The sequence below is a fragment of the Acanthochromis polyacanthus genome, chromosome 10 (assembly GCF_021347895.1).
Source record: "Acanthochromis polyacanthus isolate Apoly-LR-REF ecotype Palm Island chromosome 10, KAUST_Apoly_ChrSc, whole genome shotgun sequence".
Lineage (NCBI taxonomy): Eukaryota > Metazoa > Chordata > Actinopteri > Pomacentridae > Acanthochromis > Acanthochromis polyacanthus.
The window spans coordinates 13,323,033-13,343,382 of record NC_067122.1 but is presented as its reverse complement, the minus strand read 5'-3'; the positions used below and the strand labels follow the sequence as shown (position 1 = coordinate 13,343,382).

At 39.8% G+C, this 20,350-nt stretch overlaps 1 protein-coding gene across 6 annotated transcripts in view; it reads right to left on the bottom strand.

Annotated features, from left to right (window-relative positions):
• The window catches only part of diaph2 (diaphanous-related formin 2), a 388,183-nt gene that overhangs the window by 343,008 nt on the left and 24,825 nt on the right, over positions 1–20,350 (bottom strand). For 5 of the 6 annotated variants that reach the window (XM_051954583.1, XM_051954588.1, XM_051954587.1 and 2 more), the window contains one exon: positions 17,002–17,022. The exons of the other annotated variant lie outside the window; for it this stretch is intronic. In XM_051954583.1, the coding sequence (XP_051810543.1) occupies positions 17,002–17,022 (21 nt within the window). The remainder of the gene's footprint in view (positions 1–17,001; positions 17,023–20,350) is intronic. 6 annotated transcript variants of the gene reach the window in all.

Sequence of the window (20,350 nt, the reverse complement as noted above, 5' to 3'; positions counted from 1 at the left end):
GGGTAATGTGAGGTGTGTTCAGATGGGTGCAGTCTGCAACCTCTCTGCTAGATGCCATTGAATCAGACTACACATTTAAGCAATTTTTGTCCTAAAAACTTTCAGAATTCATCCTTTTAGCTTTCTCAAAAAGAAGCCTATATTATGCACATTTATGGGTGTTTAATTTCATTCCTGGGATGTGCTGGAATACATTTACATGCTTTAATATTCGAAAAAAATAAATTATTTCCCCATATTGAGCACTGCTGCTACAAACCATAATCCCAGATATATGAAAACAGTGAAAAAAGTGCTTCCAGTTTCTGAGAATAACTGCTTTGGCATGGGGATAGTCGGTTTGCATGTACAAAAATGCTACAGAAAACACTTGCAGTCACAGGTTGTCGTTTTGTTTGAGAACCACAATCCTTCAATGTACACACTGAAGTTGGCATCTTTTTAAAATTTAAATTAGGCCTTGCAGTTGCTAGTGAATCAGTAAATGGAAGAAAAAAGGAAAGTGGGTAATGGCATGCTTTCACTTCTGCACAAAACAACATGTCCAGCTCAAGAGGAGACAGATATTTGGCACTGTCTAATCCTGAAGATCATGTATACAGATAAAAGATCCATTTAAATTCATGTGAAAGTCCTACAGCACCATGAAAAAAAATATATTTCTAAAAACTCAGTATTAAAATGTTTGTGCTGTGTTTAACTGTCAGGGACAAGTCAGAGAGTGATAGAGATGAAGGGAGCTAAAATGAAAGAATTATAGTGATTAAACTAGTACACACAAAAGATTCATGCTAACCATGCATAGCGAATGGCTCTCACACCTAAAGTGAGGGCATCGTCTTTAATCAGAGGGTAATTTATTGACTCCCATTTACAAAGCCATAATACTAGTGATCAAGGCTTTCAACCGTAAAATGCAATAAACTAGGGAAGTGTTTTGTGAACAAAGGCAAATAACAAGGCCCCACACATCATTATGTTCCCTTCATATCCCATTAGATTAGTTCCAAATACGTTTTAGGTTAAGGAAGTCATGCCATATGCAGCCAGGGTTAAGCGTAAGATGTTGAATCGTCAATATGTGTCTGTATTCTGGATGAACTCTCCACACTCCTGTTCCACCCCATTCCACAAAATCAATTAGCGCAACCAATTTTTTGAGATTGGCATGACAAAATAAAAATTAAAAAACGGTGGTGTAATTTGTAACTGTCAAGTTAAATATGGCTGACTAGGCATCAGTGATATTGACAGTGTTGTTTTGATCCTGTTTCTATGCATTAAGCCACTATTTCATCCTTTTAACAAATAAAAGTTTCTATTGATGAGCCTGTTCTTGCAGGAAAATCCACCTAACTGGCATGAGTAAGAAGATCTGAAAAACAAACGCAGACACTTTCCACTTTACCTAAAGCAGAAAATTGTCGGGCCGAAGATGGCGAGAAGATCTGGCTCCGTTATTTCTCTCTCAACGGAGGCACAAATTCTTGTCCATCAGGGAGAACAAAGCCATGTAATTGGCTGCTTCCTCACTTGAGCCCTAGATAGCACAATGTTAATAACAAACTGATGAGAAATTCATTAGTGCTCCAAATAAAAACAATCTCTCCTCGATAAGAGGCGAGTACATTATAATTAAACTGATGCCTCGCAGTTTTCATTAGGCCGTGGAGCCTGAAAACTTGAAGACTGAACCGCTGAGATGGATGCAATTAAGCGCGATTGTTTTACTACACATTTGAGTCTAAAGTATAAAACAGAGGCGCCAAGTTAATACAATAGGTGCTCATGCAGTGGGAAAAAGAGACCTAAGAGTTATATCGTAAATCGGCTGACCACAGTGGCACATTGTGGCAGGTTTACCCTACAGTCCACAGGAACTGGTCAAGTCAGGATTAGTTAGACTGCTGACTACTGAGAGGAAGGGACAGGCTGCAGAGCGTAATTAGGCATTTCACTTCTCCCTGTCGAGAACTCTCTTCCAATCACTTTGCCTGAATACTGCTTTCATTCCTTCCCTTCTCATCTCTACCCCAATGGCACTCTTAACCTTCTACCTTTCTACCCTTCTGCCTCTACCCCGTCTTTATACTCTGCAAAAATCACTGAGTGGCTTTACAGAATGTTGAGATGGCCTGCTTCAAGACCAGCAAAAAGGCGAAACAAAGGGATGAGACACACGGATTTCTGTGTACTGCTGTGTGCTTGTTGTGGCAGGGGAGGGAACCGCTTGCTTTTTAGCTGTCAGCACTGCCCTGGAAAACTCTGTCTGTCCACAAAAATACTCAAAACCAAGACCAAAGAGTGAGATCAGGACTCAAATGCCCCCTCACTTCCTAGCGCAGCAGCAGCAACACATCCGAAAAGAAAAAAAACCCAACAAACCAAACAGTGATACACACACACACACAGACACAGACACAGACACAGACACACACACACACACACACACACACACACACACACACACACACACACACACAGACACACACACACACACACACACACACACACACACACACACACACACACACACACACACACACACACACACACACAACTCAAATACAGTCATGAAAGCCTTGGGTGTAGCATAATATGAGTGAGACCACTCAATATCACCAGTGACTCTGAATACCGAATGGCACTTCTATTAGATGTTTTGAATTTAAGAGTACACAATAGCAAAAATCCTTGCTTCAAGAAAACCTTGCTTTCACTCACAAGGTAACTGGTAGACAAACTGAGCCTTCACTCTCCAACTGCAACACAATATGAAGCAAGCCAAAACACGCAGTTTAAACCCAGTCCATCCATCTGTAAAGGAAAACCATTTGTGCAATGACACTAGGGTCAATTCACAGATAGGGAGCTGTGTACACTAAGCATTAGGCCGCTGACAAACACTAAAAATTAGCCTAATGTCCACAATTTGCCCTCTTTACTACAAGCATGCAGCACTGTTCTGAGTCATTTCTGCCTTTAATTTGCTGGCATTCCACAAACAAGATACAACGACTGGAGGAAATGGCCACAATGCTTAAACTGTCAACTGAGCATATGGATGGATGAATCTATTGTCATCTGACCTCGGGGAAGGGGGAGGACGGGGGGCAAGCAGGTCACACTAATGTGGACCAATAATCTCTCCCTGAGTCATTAGGATGATCAATGCCATTCTAATGAGATAACATCTGGAACAAAGGACCCTAATAGCAGACAGCTGCTGGGCAAAGTGAGGTAATTAGGAGAACATTCACTGATGCTAACTAATGCTGCAGCCATTGTGCCCAGGTTTTGGACCCCACCCTGTTAACATCCAAAGAACAACATGTTGAATATTTCATACCTCCTCTAAAAACTCATCATGGCACTGTAATATCAGTTGTAATGCATGAGAGAGAAAGGGTGGGGGATAGGAGGTAAAACAAAAAGCTTGTCATGAATGCTTATCGAGTACTAAAATAGCACTAAATTGGTCAATTATGGAGAAAATCTGTTTTGAGGTAACCTTTCAGCTTATTAAATAAGCTATAAATCAATCTTTAGAGCAGAATGACTGGCTGGCTTTTAATGAGTGAACGTGTCTAATCTCTCTGCCTTTTTCCTTCCTGTGTGTATGTGTGTGTGTACTATGTACTAACATACTATTAATTTATTATGACAAGTTGGTGCAAGAGAACATAAAAATCACTGCAGTTCTGTAAAGTTTACAACAACCTCCAAATATGCAACTTGAAGTAAGACAGTGGTGTTTCAAGTGACTGGCTGTAAGTGCCTCTATTAGAGGACAAAAATTTGAAAAGCGGGAACAAAAAGATCCACCTCCAAACAGTGGTTAAGCGCGGAAGTAGGATCCAATTAGTTCTATGCATACAAAAGAAAATAATGGAGAGCAGCATCACAGAGAAACTTCTTAATAGTCCCTGTAAAAGTGTCTGTACAAGTCTTTGACTATCAGGAATAAATATAATTACTATGAACAAAGAAAAGTGTGTGGTCTAACATGAGTTAAAATGATACACCATTGTTAAAGGTTGAAGCATTAATTACACATAATAAGGAAAAGGAGAAAATATGAAAAACCTTTCAGACATTCCAATCAGCACAGACCCAGTATTGCATGTATACATCTATTCTAGTGCTGCACAATTAATCGAATAGCAACCACGATCACAATGATCTGACTGCAACATTGATGTTGAAAATACATCTTGAACTCATAGGAAAGTCAGCTCACAGAAAACAGCTCATTTAGGTAAAATCACTTGGTTTCATCTTGGATCAATCTGACATCAGCACACCATTTTTTACTCATTTATACATCTGAGTTGCCATGCTGCAGTAACTGGGTATGGAGACTAGAGGTTTTAGCTAGCATCTACCGTAGTCTGCGAGTCAGACATTTTGGGAACATTGGTAAACTGTAGTACCTATTGCTAAGCACATGTTTCGCCAGTGAGGCTTTTGAGTACTGTTCAATTTCTATCGGAGATGCACTGAATTCAGTTTAACTTTGATGCAAAGAATTATACATTGGGAATGTAGCACAACATAGGAGTGAAGCCAATGCTCTTTATATTTAAATGTGACAGTGTAAAGACAATAACTTGTCATTAAAACTCAAATAGTTGTGATAAGTAACTGTGATCTCAATTTTCATCAAAATCATAATGATTATCATTGTAGCCATTGTCATGCAGCCCTAGTCTATTCCTATACACAAACCAGTCTCTTGAAATACTACATAAAACAATCTGAGATCTTTATTTTAAAGAAAATATTTACATAAACCTACATAAATTGAACAGTCAGGCAGAAAATCAAACTATATGAAATATTTTTGTAGCCTTTTGAGTTGTTGTCAAATTTCATTTAAAAAAACTGACAGGATTTCTAAGATATCAAAACACAGAAAGACATCTTCCCTTTTGTAAGCCAAAGCTTTATGAAAGAAAATATATTTAAAAAACAAGTATGTAAATCATTGTTAAATACAGTTTACCCTTGGAAAATAGCTGAGAGAAATAACGGTGAGTGTTGTATTTATTTTTGCTTTATTCCTATCTCAAAGACTGCACTGACTTCTACAGCATTCAAATAATTACACAAAATGTTATTCAACTAAATATATACCAAAAATGCTTCACTACGCTGATTTCTTTATTTCTAGTTAATATGTGCACTCAAGCTGTGTATGCAGGAGATACTGTATACACCAGAAAACTGCATTAGTATGGGTGGTTAGGGAAATAGGAAGAAACACCATCAGGGTTTGAGTGCAGTCGACACTGCAACAGCACTATTCCTCAGAGAGCACGACAGTGGCGGTGAAAAAGCTCCCAACTAACAGTAATTGGTTTTAAAATAATAGAATTCATTACAGTTATGGCGCTTGTTCAGAAATGCAAACAGGGGAAGAAAAAACATTCACTAGAGACTTGAGCTGAACTGCTTCACTAAAAACCATGGGGAGATGAAAGGCATAATTCAAATGACAATTTTAGAACCTTTAGTTCATTTATATCAGAAGCTCAGAAGATGTTGCCGGGATAATAACATCAAGATTTTTTTCTATTCTTTTGTTCTAGTTGCAGGGCTTGGGAGGAACTTTTTCCCTCTCAATTTCATTCTTTTGTGGTGGCAAATTCCTCCTCCTCACACAGAGACATGCGAGGTGACACACAAACAATCTAGCAAACAACACCCGTCGGCAGCAGAGACAGCCAACTGAAAGCTAACATGGGAAATCTTGACAGGAAAGAAGAAAAACACCTCACACATGACACTGAATTTGCTGCTTGTCTTATTAAATGACTGTGTAATTATACACATCAGGGGTCTGCATTGTAAGGTCCTGTGTTTTTATTACATCCAGTTGCAGACTACGTTTGATTCAAAGACAGCATCACAGGTGTGAAGAAGACATTCACCCAATCAGCATTAAAAAGGATCATTTCTCAAGACCACTCAGGACATAAAGAGACAGGTCAGCCATCTCAGCATGATTGGATGTCACCTCACATGCTGTGTCTATAGCCAACATCAAGGACATCACCATTTGGAACACTATACATCTGCCATCAAATCAGCCGCAGGCCAATATCTAGTAATTGGTCCCATTCTAAGGAAGTACTTGATACATTCTGACTACCAATTGATAGAGCGAAAAGCCTATCCAACATATGTGAAAATATCAGCAGGGAAGAACATTTTTCTTTTGCTTTACTTTGCTCATATTTATTTGGCACAGTACCTGAAGAAAAACAAGACCACCATATGGCTGTGCATTAAAAATTGATGCAGTATGTTAGTGAGGGCACCTGAGACAAATGACAAGGTGGAAGAAGTCGAAATAGTGAGCACAGCGTGTGTTGAGGAGCAACAACGTTTTTCAGCCCCTCTCGGTCACCAGTGTCTGTGCTGGAAAAAGCAGCTGCATGAAAGATATAATGAAAGACACAACGGACCAAGACCATGTTTCATTCAGAACGCAGAGGGCCAAGTTGTGTGTCTCGGCTCAGCTCAGTGTCAATAAGCAAATGTGGCTCACATGGATAGGTGGGGTCAAGAGAGAGATAATGTTTGATGTTCATGCCTCAGAGGCAAAGCAAGTGTGATGGAATACACAAAAAGAGTAAGGAAGTGATGTGGTGTCAGTGTGCAGGCATATTGCATGAAGAGTTATTCAGAGACAACCAGAAGGAAAGACCATGATATCAATGGCCTGCTTCTCTAAGCATAACTGATGTGTTGCTGATAAGGGACTGCATCTGTTCATCAGTGTGGGGCCCGTCTAATAAATAATTCAGGTAAAATAACATAAGAGCCGTCAATACAACAGACCTTGTTAATAGCAGGTAAGGTAGCACAGGCTGCCTTACAGGCCCAGATTGTGGAAGTGAACATTAAAAGAAAAAAAGAGAGAGGACCCAATAGAGGTTGGCTCTCTTCCACAATGTCTGAGGCAGTCTGACTTTTTGTTATCTGTACCGTATAAAAATAATGAATCCAGCCTCCTTTCCCCCCTCTCCGTCTACAGTAGGAAGGTGAAAGTATTGATCAGAGAAGACAGACCAATTTGAATGCTGTTTAGCCATTTCACACTTATTCTTTCCTTTAAAGATCAGATGTCTAACAAATGGCATTAGTGGCACACATCGCGGTGTGTTACATGGGCTGAGAGAAACCCATTAGGTCAATTCCATAGCAACAACGTGGCTCTTCAGCCCCAATGTGGTGCACCAATGTAGAGGCCGATTCAATGGGCACCCACTGCCACCAAGTGTTAGCCCTCAGTACTACAATACTGGCTGGAGGACTGCCGCTGTTGCTGCGTCCGTCTGAGGCAGACCATGATCATGCATGATCAGCTACTGTATTTACTTACAATCCCATGCCATCAGCACTGTCATGAAACACTCCAAAAGACCATCTCAGTACTATTATTTTTCTTTAATATACAGCTACACACTTTGGCAGTGTATAATAGAAAGCAGACAAACAAGACGCCATGTAATTTGCAAAAAGCTGCGACCAGCTTGGCAGTTTAAGACATGCACACAGCAGCCAGCACCCATGAAAAGGAGGTGGTGCCAACTCACTCTAGCACAGCTAAAGTGTGCTTCACTGACTAAGCTCAAAGCAAGTCATAGCAATCTATGCGTTTATATCTGCACATGACAAGTTCATTTATACTCATCCAATCATTTGTTCATTCATTTATTCTTCCATTGATTTACTGATTAGGGAGGAAAGGCCAGCCAGCAAGCCAAATGCTGCTGGTAAAAAGCTAAAAAGTGATACAGCTTGAAGGCTGCCATTTTAAAAATATGGCCCACTCTCCTGAGCGCCCTTAGAAAAGAAACTGCAAGCCAGACAATAACACAGCAAGTGATCTGGCCTTGATCATGTCACCAATCATTACAGCGGAAAGCTGTCTGGGGAATCAGGGGGAACCTGGCTGTTGATGAGGCGATTATGTGGCTTTACTCTTGTGCGTCCAAGTATGACAGCGCTATGAAAGCACTGCAGCTGATAGGCAGAGACTATACCTTGTTAGCACTCTGTTGTGCTGAGTGGACTAGTTGGCTGAGCAGCAAGGTGCTCCCACAGGGCCTGGTGGGCTTACTGCAAGAGTAGGGGGGATTATAAACTGGCCATCAATGTGACTCTTTAAAAAAAAACAACATCTACAACAACTTTAGTTTCCACTTAGGTTGACCGTGGGTCCCTGTCAACAGCTGCATCTTTGTCCTTCCTGTCCTTAAAGCACACCGCTACAAAACAGGGACATTACAGATCAGCAGGGTCTGTGCCCTGCTTACGCTGGAATGCGAGTCAGTGTGAAGTCTGCATTTGAAATGACTGGAAATGCACAAAACAGGAGAGCTTGGCAAGGTTATGAACAGAAGTGCATTATCACATCACCCAACGCAAGCAGTCTCCATGCAAATCTTGACACACTCAGACGGTGCCCACATTTTCACAGAGATCATATCTAGAAAAAGAAGCCGACTCCATCAACCAAAGCAAATAGCTTACTAAATATACACAGATGTAGAGGATATCGAAAAGCTAAAGAAGCAAATAAAGAAATCGGGAGTGACTGGAGGAGCAAGCAACCATAAAACATGGGGATACACAGAATTTCACAGCTGTGTGAACAGTTAAAGCAGATGCGATGGGATGTGATGGTGGATGCATACAGAGAGGCGGGTTGTAAAAATATGCTATAAAGTTTATGGAGCCTAATGCGGCCCTGCAGGAGCCTCCTGCCGAGCTGAGCAAGCCGACAGTGCTGTTGAGTGTGTGACAGAGCTGTGGGGGAGAGATGTACAACTGAGAACATAGCCAGTATTCACAAGCTCCATCACTGGTGTGGGGATGTGCATACAGTACATAAAATTCCTAGATATGCAATCAACAGAACTAAGAATCCTATTTTTTTCCTCCATGCCCCTTTCTAAAATTGTCAGCGTCTATCTCCACTGCGCAATGTCTAAATCCAAGCTGTAATATCCAAGTCTACTGGAACTGCATGGAGGAAAACAGTGCTACTTGCCACAGACACACAATGACGTGCACACAAACACAGAGAGACTATAAAGCATTGCCATAGCCACTGTTCAATCCAATATCAGCATACTGTGACCACTTCAGCCTTTCATGTTCCCTTCAAAATAACGAGATCCAGCTCTCCTCTTCTGACTGAAGAGGAATGATTGTTTTTAACCTTTGAAAAGACATATGTTGTTTAGAGAGGAGATGTGTGAGAGGAAAGTAGGAAGGATAGAAGCCAGTGAGAAAAGAAAGAACAACCCTGAAAAATCCAAAATAAATAAATAAAAAGACAAATGCTGATGTAAAGGTAACCTCTTTTTCTCATCTCCAGTGGGTGCTGTGGTTGACTTAATCCTTCTCACACAGCCCCACCCTATGGGCAAACCTTCACTTCTTCCACAGCCAACCAAGGTCAATCCATCATGACTGCCTGAACACAACCCATTCAACTAAAAAGCAAAATAAATGACAAGTCATATGAGCACTTTTAAATCTAACCTCATATGACAATTGCAACACAAGCTGCTCTGTGTCTTTTCAAAATCAGCTCAGATCGGGCTCCGGATTGGTTCGCAGTTGTGAGCTGTGATTTAGAATGACACAGAGGGCCACTACATTAACGTTAGTTAAAACGGCGACTATGCAAGTGAAGAAAATCGCATTGAGCTTCAAAAGAAAGCAGTAGTCTCACTATTAAGGAAAGACGGTTTGCCCAAAATCAGCATCAAAAAAGAACTGGTGCACACAAGAAAACTGGATAGTGGGAAATGGCATAGTAGAACAAGGAGCACAAGTCTTGTGAATGGATGAAAAAGCATTTGCATGGTAAAGGAAGAGCCCCTTATAAATGCACAGCAAGTAGAGAAAGCTCTCCATGATGTAAATGTTTCTGTATTAAAAGGACTGAAAGGGGAATGTTTGAAGGAAAGAAAGGAAACACTCACAGCCTACCTCATTTGTCAAAGATCTGGCACTTCTGTTATGACTCATAATATATGGCTGCTAGTGAAACTGGCCCATTGGTGTTTATTGATGATTTCCCAACAAAAACACAACTGCTTATGTGCTCTCAGATTCAGCCAAATGCATTAAAACTTACCGGAGGACATTTTCTCATTCAGCAGCCGAGCAAGCCTGAACATACAGCCAGAGTAATTACACAGCTTTTCAGGTACAGAGGTGGAATACGCTCAAAGTGGCCAAGTCAATCTCATCTCACTTCCTGAAGACAAAAGACAAAGAGACTGACGAAAAAGCAAGAGCGTCTGCAGTGACGGCCCAGGACAGCTTAAACACAGCTTCTGCTGATACCTAAATAACCCTTGATCACACCTTGTTTATGGTATAGTTGTGTGTTTTAGGAGTTTAGGAGTGGGAAAGACAGAAACAAGCAGTCCGGTAAAATGCAGCTTAATATGTGGAGTAAAATTACTGAAATTTAATTGCTTTCCCAAATCCATTCAAGACAAAGTATTAATCCCATACGAAACTGACAAATGCAACTCTAAATGTCTCAGGCTGAAACTAATGTTTTTTTGTCATGATGAGTAGAAAGGAAAGGGTTAACCTTTTCAGGAAAAGTAGGAGGAAGGAGGAGCCTGGGATCGTCAGGTTGATGAAAAGGGTATAAAATGGGATGGAATTCAGATGTAGGTCCTTTTCCCTTCGCTGCAGCAGTGTGACACTGAGCTCCCGAGTTGACATTTGCTTGATTAGTGGATGCGAGTTCCCTTTGCTTTTCGAAATAGCTTCAAGACCCCCCTCTGTTTTTACCTTGTTAACATGTCCATATAGTGTGTGTTTTTTAAATGCTGGAGACACATCATGAGGAAAATCAGTAGTTTGTGACATGACTGAGCATTTATTCTTTGAAGCTGCAGCATACCAGTGGCAGTTCAAACACCTGGATTCAGATCGTATGTGTCAGCCTGCAGTTTGGAGCTTTGTGCATCATTATTCTTCTGAATCAGCTTCCTGATTGGACACGTACGGCTGAATACCTCCAGTATTGCAACTTGTCATTGTGTAGCACAGAGTAGATTTTCAGCGTTTGAGCAAAGATGTAGGTGAGCTGGTGGACTCAAGCTGCAGTGAGTGAAGAGGGGTGGACTTTGGGATTTGTACATTCTGCATTGTAGAGCTCTGATTAAAGCCATTTTAAGACAGAAACTCAATATTTGAATGGAAAAAAAACTTTTATGTAAGTTATACACAGAGATGAAGTTTTAGGGGTTTAAAAACAAGCAGGGAGGGACTTTAAAATGGTCGTAGTTAAAACATGTATATTTTGTATTTAATTTATCAAATATAGAAGTAATTCAAGTCATAGGCTTGTTCCGTTGTTTAGATATAAAGCTGGTTATAAAACTAGCATATATATTTTTATTCACAGTATTTATCTTCTCCTGGAAATCAGTTTATACCTCAACCAGTCCTCAACATTTTACATTTTTGTGTCTCGATAGATATCTGTGATATGACTGATGATACGGAGGGTTCCTCTGTAAAGGAACTCAATTTCAAAGGAACTAGAATTATGGGTGACCCAACTATAAACTTGCCATAATGGCTGTTAGTGTATAACTACTCACATTTTCTTAAAACTAACAGGCAGAAGTGGTGTGCATTTTGTTATGTTTTTAAAAAGAGTGAATTCACAAAATTGGAAATGAATAGATAAGTAGTGTACATATCTGTCCTCCTCCACTGGATAGTTCTAAGAAGTTCTTATTTAACTGTTGCTGTTGTTGCAATTTTCAAAGACAATCTCAAAAACATATGTTATATATTGTCATATCCTTATTCCAGTGACGGAAGGTAGTGAATAACTATCTTTTTTTAACAAATGCACCTGCAATTTTGCTATAGATTGTAATGTATTGGGAACTGGGGGAGTGAAAATTGTTTTGATTGGGTCAAAGTACAAATTTTATAAACAGTCGAATTTGACATACAGTGGGTACGGAAAGTATTCAGACCCCTTGAAATTTTTCACTCTCTGTGTCATTGCAGCCATTAGCCAAAATCAAAAAAAAGTTCATTTTATTTCTCATTAATGTACATTGAGCACCCCATCTTGACAGAAAAAAAACTGACAGAAATTTTTTTTTGCAAATTTATTAAAAAAGAAAAACTGAAATATCACATGATCAGAAGTATTCAGACCCTTTGCAGCGACATTCATTTTTAACTCACATGCTGTCCATTTCTTCTGATCCTCCTCGAGATGGTTCTGCTTCTTTATTGGAGTCCAGCTGTGTTTAATTAAACTGATTGGACTTGATTAGGAAAGGCACACACCTGTCTATATAAGACCTTACAGCTCACAGTGCATGTCAGAGCAAATGAGAATCATGAGGTCGAAGGAACTGCCCAAGGAGCTCAGAGCCAGAACTGTGGCAAGGCACAGATCTGGCCAAGGTTACAAAAGAATTTCTGCAGCACTCAAGGTTCCTAAGAGCACAGTGGCCTCCATAATCCTCAAATGGGAGAAGTTTGGGACCACCACAACTCTTCCTAGACCTGGCCGTCCAGCCAAACTGAGCAATGGTGGGAGAAGAGCCTTGGTGAGAGAGGTAAAGAAGAACCCAAAGATCACTGTGGCTGAGCTCCAGAGATGCAGTCGGGAGATAGGAGAAAGTTCCACAAAGTCAACTATCACTGCAGCCCTGACCTAAATCCAATTGAGCATCTCTGGCGAGACCTCAAAATGGCTGTCCACCAACGTTCACCATCCAACCTGACAGAACTGGAGAGGATCTGCAAGGAAGAATGGCAGAGGATCCCCAAATCCAGGTGTGAAAAACTTGTTGCGTCATTCCCAAGAAGACTCATGGCTGTACTAGCTGAAAAGGGTGCTTCTACTCAGTACTGAGCACAGGGTCTGAATACTTATGATCATGTGATATTTCAGTTTTTCTTTTTTAATACATTAGCAAAAATGTCTACATTTCTGTTTTTTTCTGTCAAGATGGGGTGCTGAGGGTACATTAATGAGAAATAAAATGAACTTTTTTGATTTTGGCAAATGGCTGCAATGACACAGAGTGAAAAATTTCAAGGGGTCTGAATACTTTCCGTACCCACTGTACATCATCTTATAAACCTCTATGTGTTCAAGCATAATCTTGTTTTCAAATACTCTGCAAAAAATGTTGAATAAAACTTTACAGTATGGCATACTGGGGAGGTTTAGACATCTACTGGCACTTCAGAGAAATGTATTTAATTCGTGTTTCTGGTAGTAAGCAGATTTAGCAACATGTAACTCCTGTCCTACACATGACCATGTTCTCAAGCATTCCAGTACAAGAAGCTGGAAATAGAAGTTATCTATAATTATGACAAAAGAATCTGAGTCAATGAAAAACCATATATTATATTTCCATTAAAAATGACAGCAGACTCTTGATTGGGAGATAGCCTATTCAACAGTAGTTTGTCAAATAAATCCTTCCTCATCTTACTCCCAGACAACTTTTTATGTCAATCAGATGAACTCTAAAATATGCTTTCAGCCAATCAAAGAAACATCTTATTCAAACACCCTCTTCCAGAGCATGTTTCCTTGATCTTAAATTAAAACAGAATCTATGGTGAACACTGGCTCAGGGCATGGGAGGCACACGCTATTGATTAATTTTTCATTGCCGTTCTTTTAAAGCACCAAGGACATGTGCCACATCAAATCTGCTCAACCCTCAGCACCCAGTTTAATAGCTAGCTTGAAACAAAAAGTCTTTTGAGGCATGTGGTTTTAAAAGGTAAAGAGGGGAATGAAGGAGGGAGGGTGCCTTGATTTCCTTTCAGGCTTACTATATTTCTTTTTCTTTTTCTTTTTTTTAAAGGTCCTTCGAAAGCACTCCTGGCACAGCGAACGAGCACTTGATTGGAGTTAAAGAGGAGCCAGATGTCTGCCTCATATCCTTGCAACTCTCTTTCTGTGTCCCTTGTTTCCCATCTGGATGCTTGGCAATCCTTTCTTAACTATTCATTTACAGATTATCCCAAAAATCCTTAACACATACCTAGGAAAAGAGGAGTGCAGGTAATCTCTTTAGATAAATACAAAAACAAGACAAATTCAAATTAAGGTCAGTCACTGAGATTGTTTACTAAAAATGTAGATTGTAGTTTCTCAAAGGCAAGGACTTTTTTTTTTGCTTCTAAAGAGAAAATTTTGATTTTCGACTACTGGCCAGACAAAAGTTATGTGCAGGGACCGTCTGCTGACTGAATGATGTGAATGGAAATTTTTCATATTAAGCTAAGGCTTTGGCATAGAGTTAACAATGACTGAGAAATTTATAAGGAAACAAATGGTAGCTCTAAAATTATTTCAACAAATAATTAACAAAACAATTACAATCCCACATGGTCATTGTAAGTACGTCAGGACTGTGAAATACACTTCTTCAATCTGAAATGTTATATAGACACAAAGTGCACATTTGCATATTTTAATGTAACTTAATGACCTAGGCTACAGTGTGTGACACGCAAATGCTAGATTTCCCAATGCTACACATTCATGTCATTTCAAAAAATATTTTTCTAATGATCATTGCTATAACCAATATTTAACAAATGTAAAATGTAAGCGGTCAATGTGAAACGTATAAAAATTCAGCAAAAAACTAAAACCCTTCTGTAAACTAGAGGAGTTACAGTGCAGCCAATACAACCTCCCATCTGACCTTTTCTCCCACGTCTCAGAGTATTTGATCAAATCTACATACCGACAGCAGTCCATGGAGATATACAGTATGTCCACACAACCACATTAAGAATCGCTGCATAGCTTCCGCAGCATTCAGAGTTGCACTGTCTGTCAATGGTAGTGCAAAGAGATGAGAAAGAAATCCATTTTCACAGTGTTGCTACAGGAGTCATTGACGGATTTTTACAAAGTGGCTCTTGACTTGTGACGTAATTCAGGTCTTTACAGAAACCGATGCCATAAACCCATCATAGTGGTTAAGAGGCAGCTGCGTCAGGAGAAGTGTCTGGTCCATCTGGACTGTCTAAGTCTACCCGTAAGTGTGCAATCACCTCGGTGTATGTATTTTTTTTTTTTAATCTTGCTTAAGGAGGTTGAGAGAGCACGTAAGACTGAGCACTGTTGTACACTTACACAATGGTCGAGTGGATTAGAGCCAACTCCGTCTTCTATTCCCATCTGATTCTCTACTGGGAGGAGGGACAGTGCCAGAGAGATTTCATGCCTCAGACAGAGTTAGAGTTGTGTTTTCCCGATAGACAATCCTAACCAACGCTTTCCTTCCTGCACATATGAGAGCACTCTGTCCCACCGACGCACACTGACCGAGTGAAAATGGGAATCTGCCAGCAAAGCAGGGAACTGACAGTAGCTCACGATCAGCTCACCAGGCTAAATGCTCTCTGCATTCTCCCCCTTTTTTAACAGAGCTTTTAAGAATGACAGCTCATAGATTTCAGTATGTTACCCAAATGTATGGGCTACTGTTGTGGGATTCACACCAAAGTTCCAAAAGCCTGGTGAAATGATTCAATATACCCTTCAGGTGCAAGAAAGTCACTGATAACTAGGGTCACAGACATCTTTTGCCATGGTTTGCAGAACTTCTGAAAACTAGGTTTCCACATTCAAGATAAGTGGCCATGGTAGAAGCTGGGGTAATTTTTTTTCATTTTCCATTTACTGAACAGAACGTGGCCATTGCTGCTGAATGAGAGCTACTTCATCCACGTCCACACAGGCCAAGCTGAAAAACCCACTCTTCCCACAGAAATAACCAAGCACAAAAGAACAGTTTGACAAAGAAGGAGAAAATGCAATCGATACAAAACATCTCTGTAAAATGCCTCAAAGAGCGAGGTTTGTCTAAGAGCATTGGCAGAGCAGAGGCCAGGTCACAGTGGGTCGCTTTACCTTGTCTGTATTTCAGTTAAGCTTTACAGTCCTCTTAATCCTTACGAAGCCCTCAAAGGCAACAAAACACCATTTAAAGTGACAATTCAACACTTGCCAGCCAATAAGCAATTTTTTTTGTAGGAACAGCTAAAAAAAAAAAATCTGAGAATGTTCTTTTAAAAGTCAACAGGGTGCCACTTTATGGGAGAGAAAAAGCAATTGCCATATGACTGTGTGGAGGAATTATTTCCAGTACACTAACAACATAAGTTTATTAAGATTATTTGTAAACTAGTAAAAGTGAAATGGCAACAATAAAAACAAGAATAAGCATTTGTGCCTTATTTCTTTTAAACTGCGATAGAGTTGTTGACAGCAAATTAAAATATATCGCCATGAATCCTTCCGCTAAATTAACACGGTCCATTACATCTGTTAAAGGTAGAAAAAATATATAGCTGCTCACTACAGTTCAGTGTGTGTGTACAGTTTGTGTGTAGACATGCGCATGAGTGTGCGTGCTTAAAGTCTATATATTCTCAGTAAGTGTTGTGTCTCACAGACAAAATGAACACCATTAAACCATTTAGATGCACCATGTGCTGATAAACAGATTAGATTGAATATTATGAGAATTTGTGTAAAAGCTATCACTCTTTGTTGGTATTATAATATTCAAATGCTAATAGGTGTTACACTGCAATTTCAAACGAGAAACAGCAAAAATCAACAAATGGCGTTCCAAGTAATTTTCAGGCTGTATAATTTCAAAATCCCTCATTTGAAAGTGCTACAATTAACATGAAGGAGTTGTGTTGACAATTTATGGCCTTTTCAAATTAAAGCCCATTAGCAATACCGCGGCTGAAAATAAAAATCCAGCCCATAAAAAGGACCTCACTAGCACAGCTCCCCAACTTCCTTCCAAAACAAGATGAACAGACGTGTGTACTTGTGTGCATGTGTGTGCGTTTAGGGGGGAATGGAGACAGATACATAGAAGTAACAAGATTCAGAAGCCAAATAAATAATGGGCTACTTACCGCAACTTTGCTCCCAGTTATCTGCATGCAGCGATCAGCGGAGAAGGTTAATGTGCAAAAAGACACAAACAGCACAATCATTAGTAGGCCAGAGAATGCTCTCCATTACACGTTGAAGCATTAGCGTAACTTGTGTGATATCACTAAAATCCTTCACACAATTATTGCACACATTATACAGCTATAAAAAAAAAATAAGACAACAGGACAACCTTTAAACTATGGTCACATGCTGAAGATAATGTCTGTGTTTGGCAGCTGCCGCTTTTCAGTTTTCATATTCTTAATAAGACAGTTATATGAAAACATGTAAATTTATGCATATAAAGGGAGCAACTGGAGGTGATGAATCAGCATGTTTAAACTTGCTAAATTCCCAACAAGGGGATTTATTAAATGATTAACACAGTAAAATATGACTCTCCTTGTGACTGACTGACTGATATCGATTCACAGATTCACTCCCCAAAAGGAACAGTGGCTAGTGTGAGCAAAGATACTGCAGAGGGTCTCTCTGGGCTCAAATCAATCTGCTGCCATTAACATTGGGCTTCAGGTGTCAAATTTGTATAGCAGAGCTACCTTGAACCCATGCAGTCAGCACGATTCTTGGAGTTTAACCTTGTTATCTGTCAATAATGGCAGGTAGCAGAAGTGATTTTCATTACTGCAACTGTGGGGCTTGTTTCACAGTAGGAGGGTGTCTGTCAGCTGAGTAAATGTATTCTAATCGGTGGCTGAGCTCTTCTTTCATTGCTACATGTTTCTGAAGAAATGCACTTTGATTGCGGGAAGTTACAGGACTCACTTGGCTTTTTTTTTTTTGTACCTCCTTTTCTCTACACTTCTCAGAGAAAGAAGGCAAAAATCTCTCCTCCCATTTCTTTTACTGTCATCCTCAAACTCTCAAGGTCTGTGGCCATTTGATGCTTGATTTCCCCTCTCGATCTCTCCACCAAGAGTTTATGACAGCCATAAAGTCCGTTTTACGCATTTCACCACCTGATCACGCAAATACGTTTTTTTAATCACACTGCCTATCCACAGTTTTCTTGCTCTCCAGTGAATGCAGCATGTCCCTGTTTAAGAGTGGGGAATGTGTTATCTGCATCTTGTGACTAGACACCTTGAAATGAGTCACACTGACATAACTCAGGACTTTGATTTTTTTTTTTTTTTTTTGGATGTTTAAGTCAACGGCATTATACGCACATTTCTGATTGCAATTTTACAGCAGCTTGACCAAAATAGCAGACATTATCTTTAGTGTGCTCAGACAATAGTTAGGGAGGAGCTTGAGGGGGAACAGCACAGTTTTGACAAGTTTGTATTTTGAATGCAACACCTCTCTCACGCTACAGTACAAATAAAAAGGGCAAGTCACTGCGTACAAGTATATGGATAATCATCTCAGTACAAGTATAATCATTACAGCCATCTTCATGATGGAAAGACATTTACTAATTACATAAACATTTGTTGATACAATAATCAGGAGCCTGGATGATCTGATCAGTCTATGGCCCATAAAGAGAAAAAGGCAGTGCATGAATGGTCACACCAATAAATAATATTTGAATAAAACTACATAAACACTGAACAATCCCCCTTACAAGACCCTGCCATCACACGTTTCCTGCGTGAGACACAGCACATTTAAAATTAACCAGGAAATTATTCATTGGTGGTAGTCAAAGTAAATCTGCGAGAAATGAGTAATTGTATTAGTATAAAAATGAATTTTGGCAGGTTTAATTATATTGGCACACATTTAGAGTGAGAAGAAAGAATAAGAAATGAAATGAGAAAGAAAGGCAACTGTTCATGCAAAGCTGATGGTCAAGGACGTCCACAGACACACTCCTCCAAAAGCAGAGAGGAATTCCATTGAAACAGAGCTCATATTCAAATGAACAGGGTCAACGTAGAATTCTCCTGTGAAATGACATTTTGTTGGGGGTAATTTGCTAGACTCCTGCTGAGGCACTCTGGTAGACTATGGGAGTGTTCTCAATCTTGCCTGGCGGCAAACTAGTAGAGAGGTGGCAATTCATAAGGGAGAGGAGGGGGGGGCAAGCTTTGACTTTCCTTTGAAAGACATATTTTACAAGAGTAAACAAAGTAATAATCAGTCTTTTCCCATATTAGCTATCCTCTCAACACAGAATGCTATTAAAAAATGCCATAGCTTATGTGGTATGGCAACATGGATACATGATATAAACACATACAGGAAAGCTGTAACTTTTGAAGGAAACCTAAAGCACCTCTAGCTATTGAATTCAAGAAATATTGCTTTTTGTGAAACTCCCATGCACATTTTCAATTGAGCAGGTCTGCAGAGACAGACAAGAAAAAGGCCACACTTTACTAGAGGATATTTCTTGTTCAGTCAATATTTACTGATTTAGACTTCCAAACATTTTGCATCTGCATGTTCTACACTGACAGTAGGCTAAGAAAGAAAAAGGTTTATCCACATATAAATACACAAATTTGAGGATGATTATGGGAGCTGGAGACATTCCTAAATGTCCCACTTGTTTTCAATGGATACAATAAAGGATAAGTGTCAAACAGCAGACTTGTCTAAATGTAGTAAGTCAGAAAAGTCACTATTTCATCAAATGTTGTATTGGAACTTGTTAAACACATCTAGAATCACACACACACACACACACACACACACACACACACACACACACACACACACACACACACACACAACAGGGAAATCAAACAGAAATGTGTGAAGCTACTCTGCAGCACCAAAACTGCAACCTCACAGTGCACAATGCCACTTTCATAGAAAAAAAGACTGAGTCACATTAGCAGTGAAGGCACCACAGGAAGACAGAGAAACCCAAGCATGGCCACAATGCGTCACACTCAGTCACCATATTACAAGTATCCATCTAGTCCTCAATGCATGCTCATCAACGCCCACAAGCAATATCACCCCTCCATTTTTAACACACACAGGCCTTGTACATGCAAACATAAACTCAGCAAAAATTGGAGTGACTTTCAGAAACAAAACAGTTCCTTAAGAGGTCAAAACAATCATAAATCCTGCCTTACAGAGACTGAATTAGTTTGCTACATTTTGAAACACATCATACCACTGAAGCGTTTGCTGACAAACTCTTGTGAAATAATTGCAGGCTAAATATACTGTAGTAAGAAGTGACTGAGTTGCTGCAACCCAAATCACACTGTCCAACACATTTTAGAGCACAGGCAGTCGGTACAATTCAGACAAACTAAAGACGGTATGCTTGAGCTTCATTGTACCTCAGATTTCTATATATACACATTTTAACTATTTTCATTTGTCACGAAGTACAAG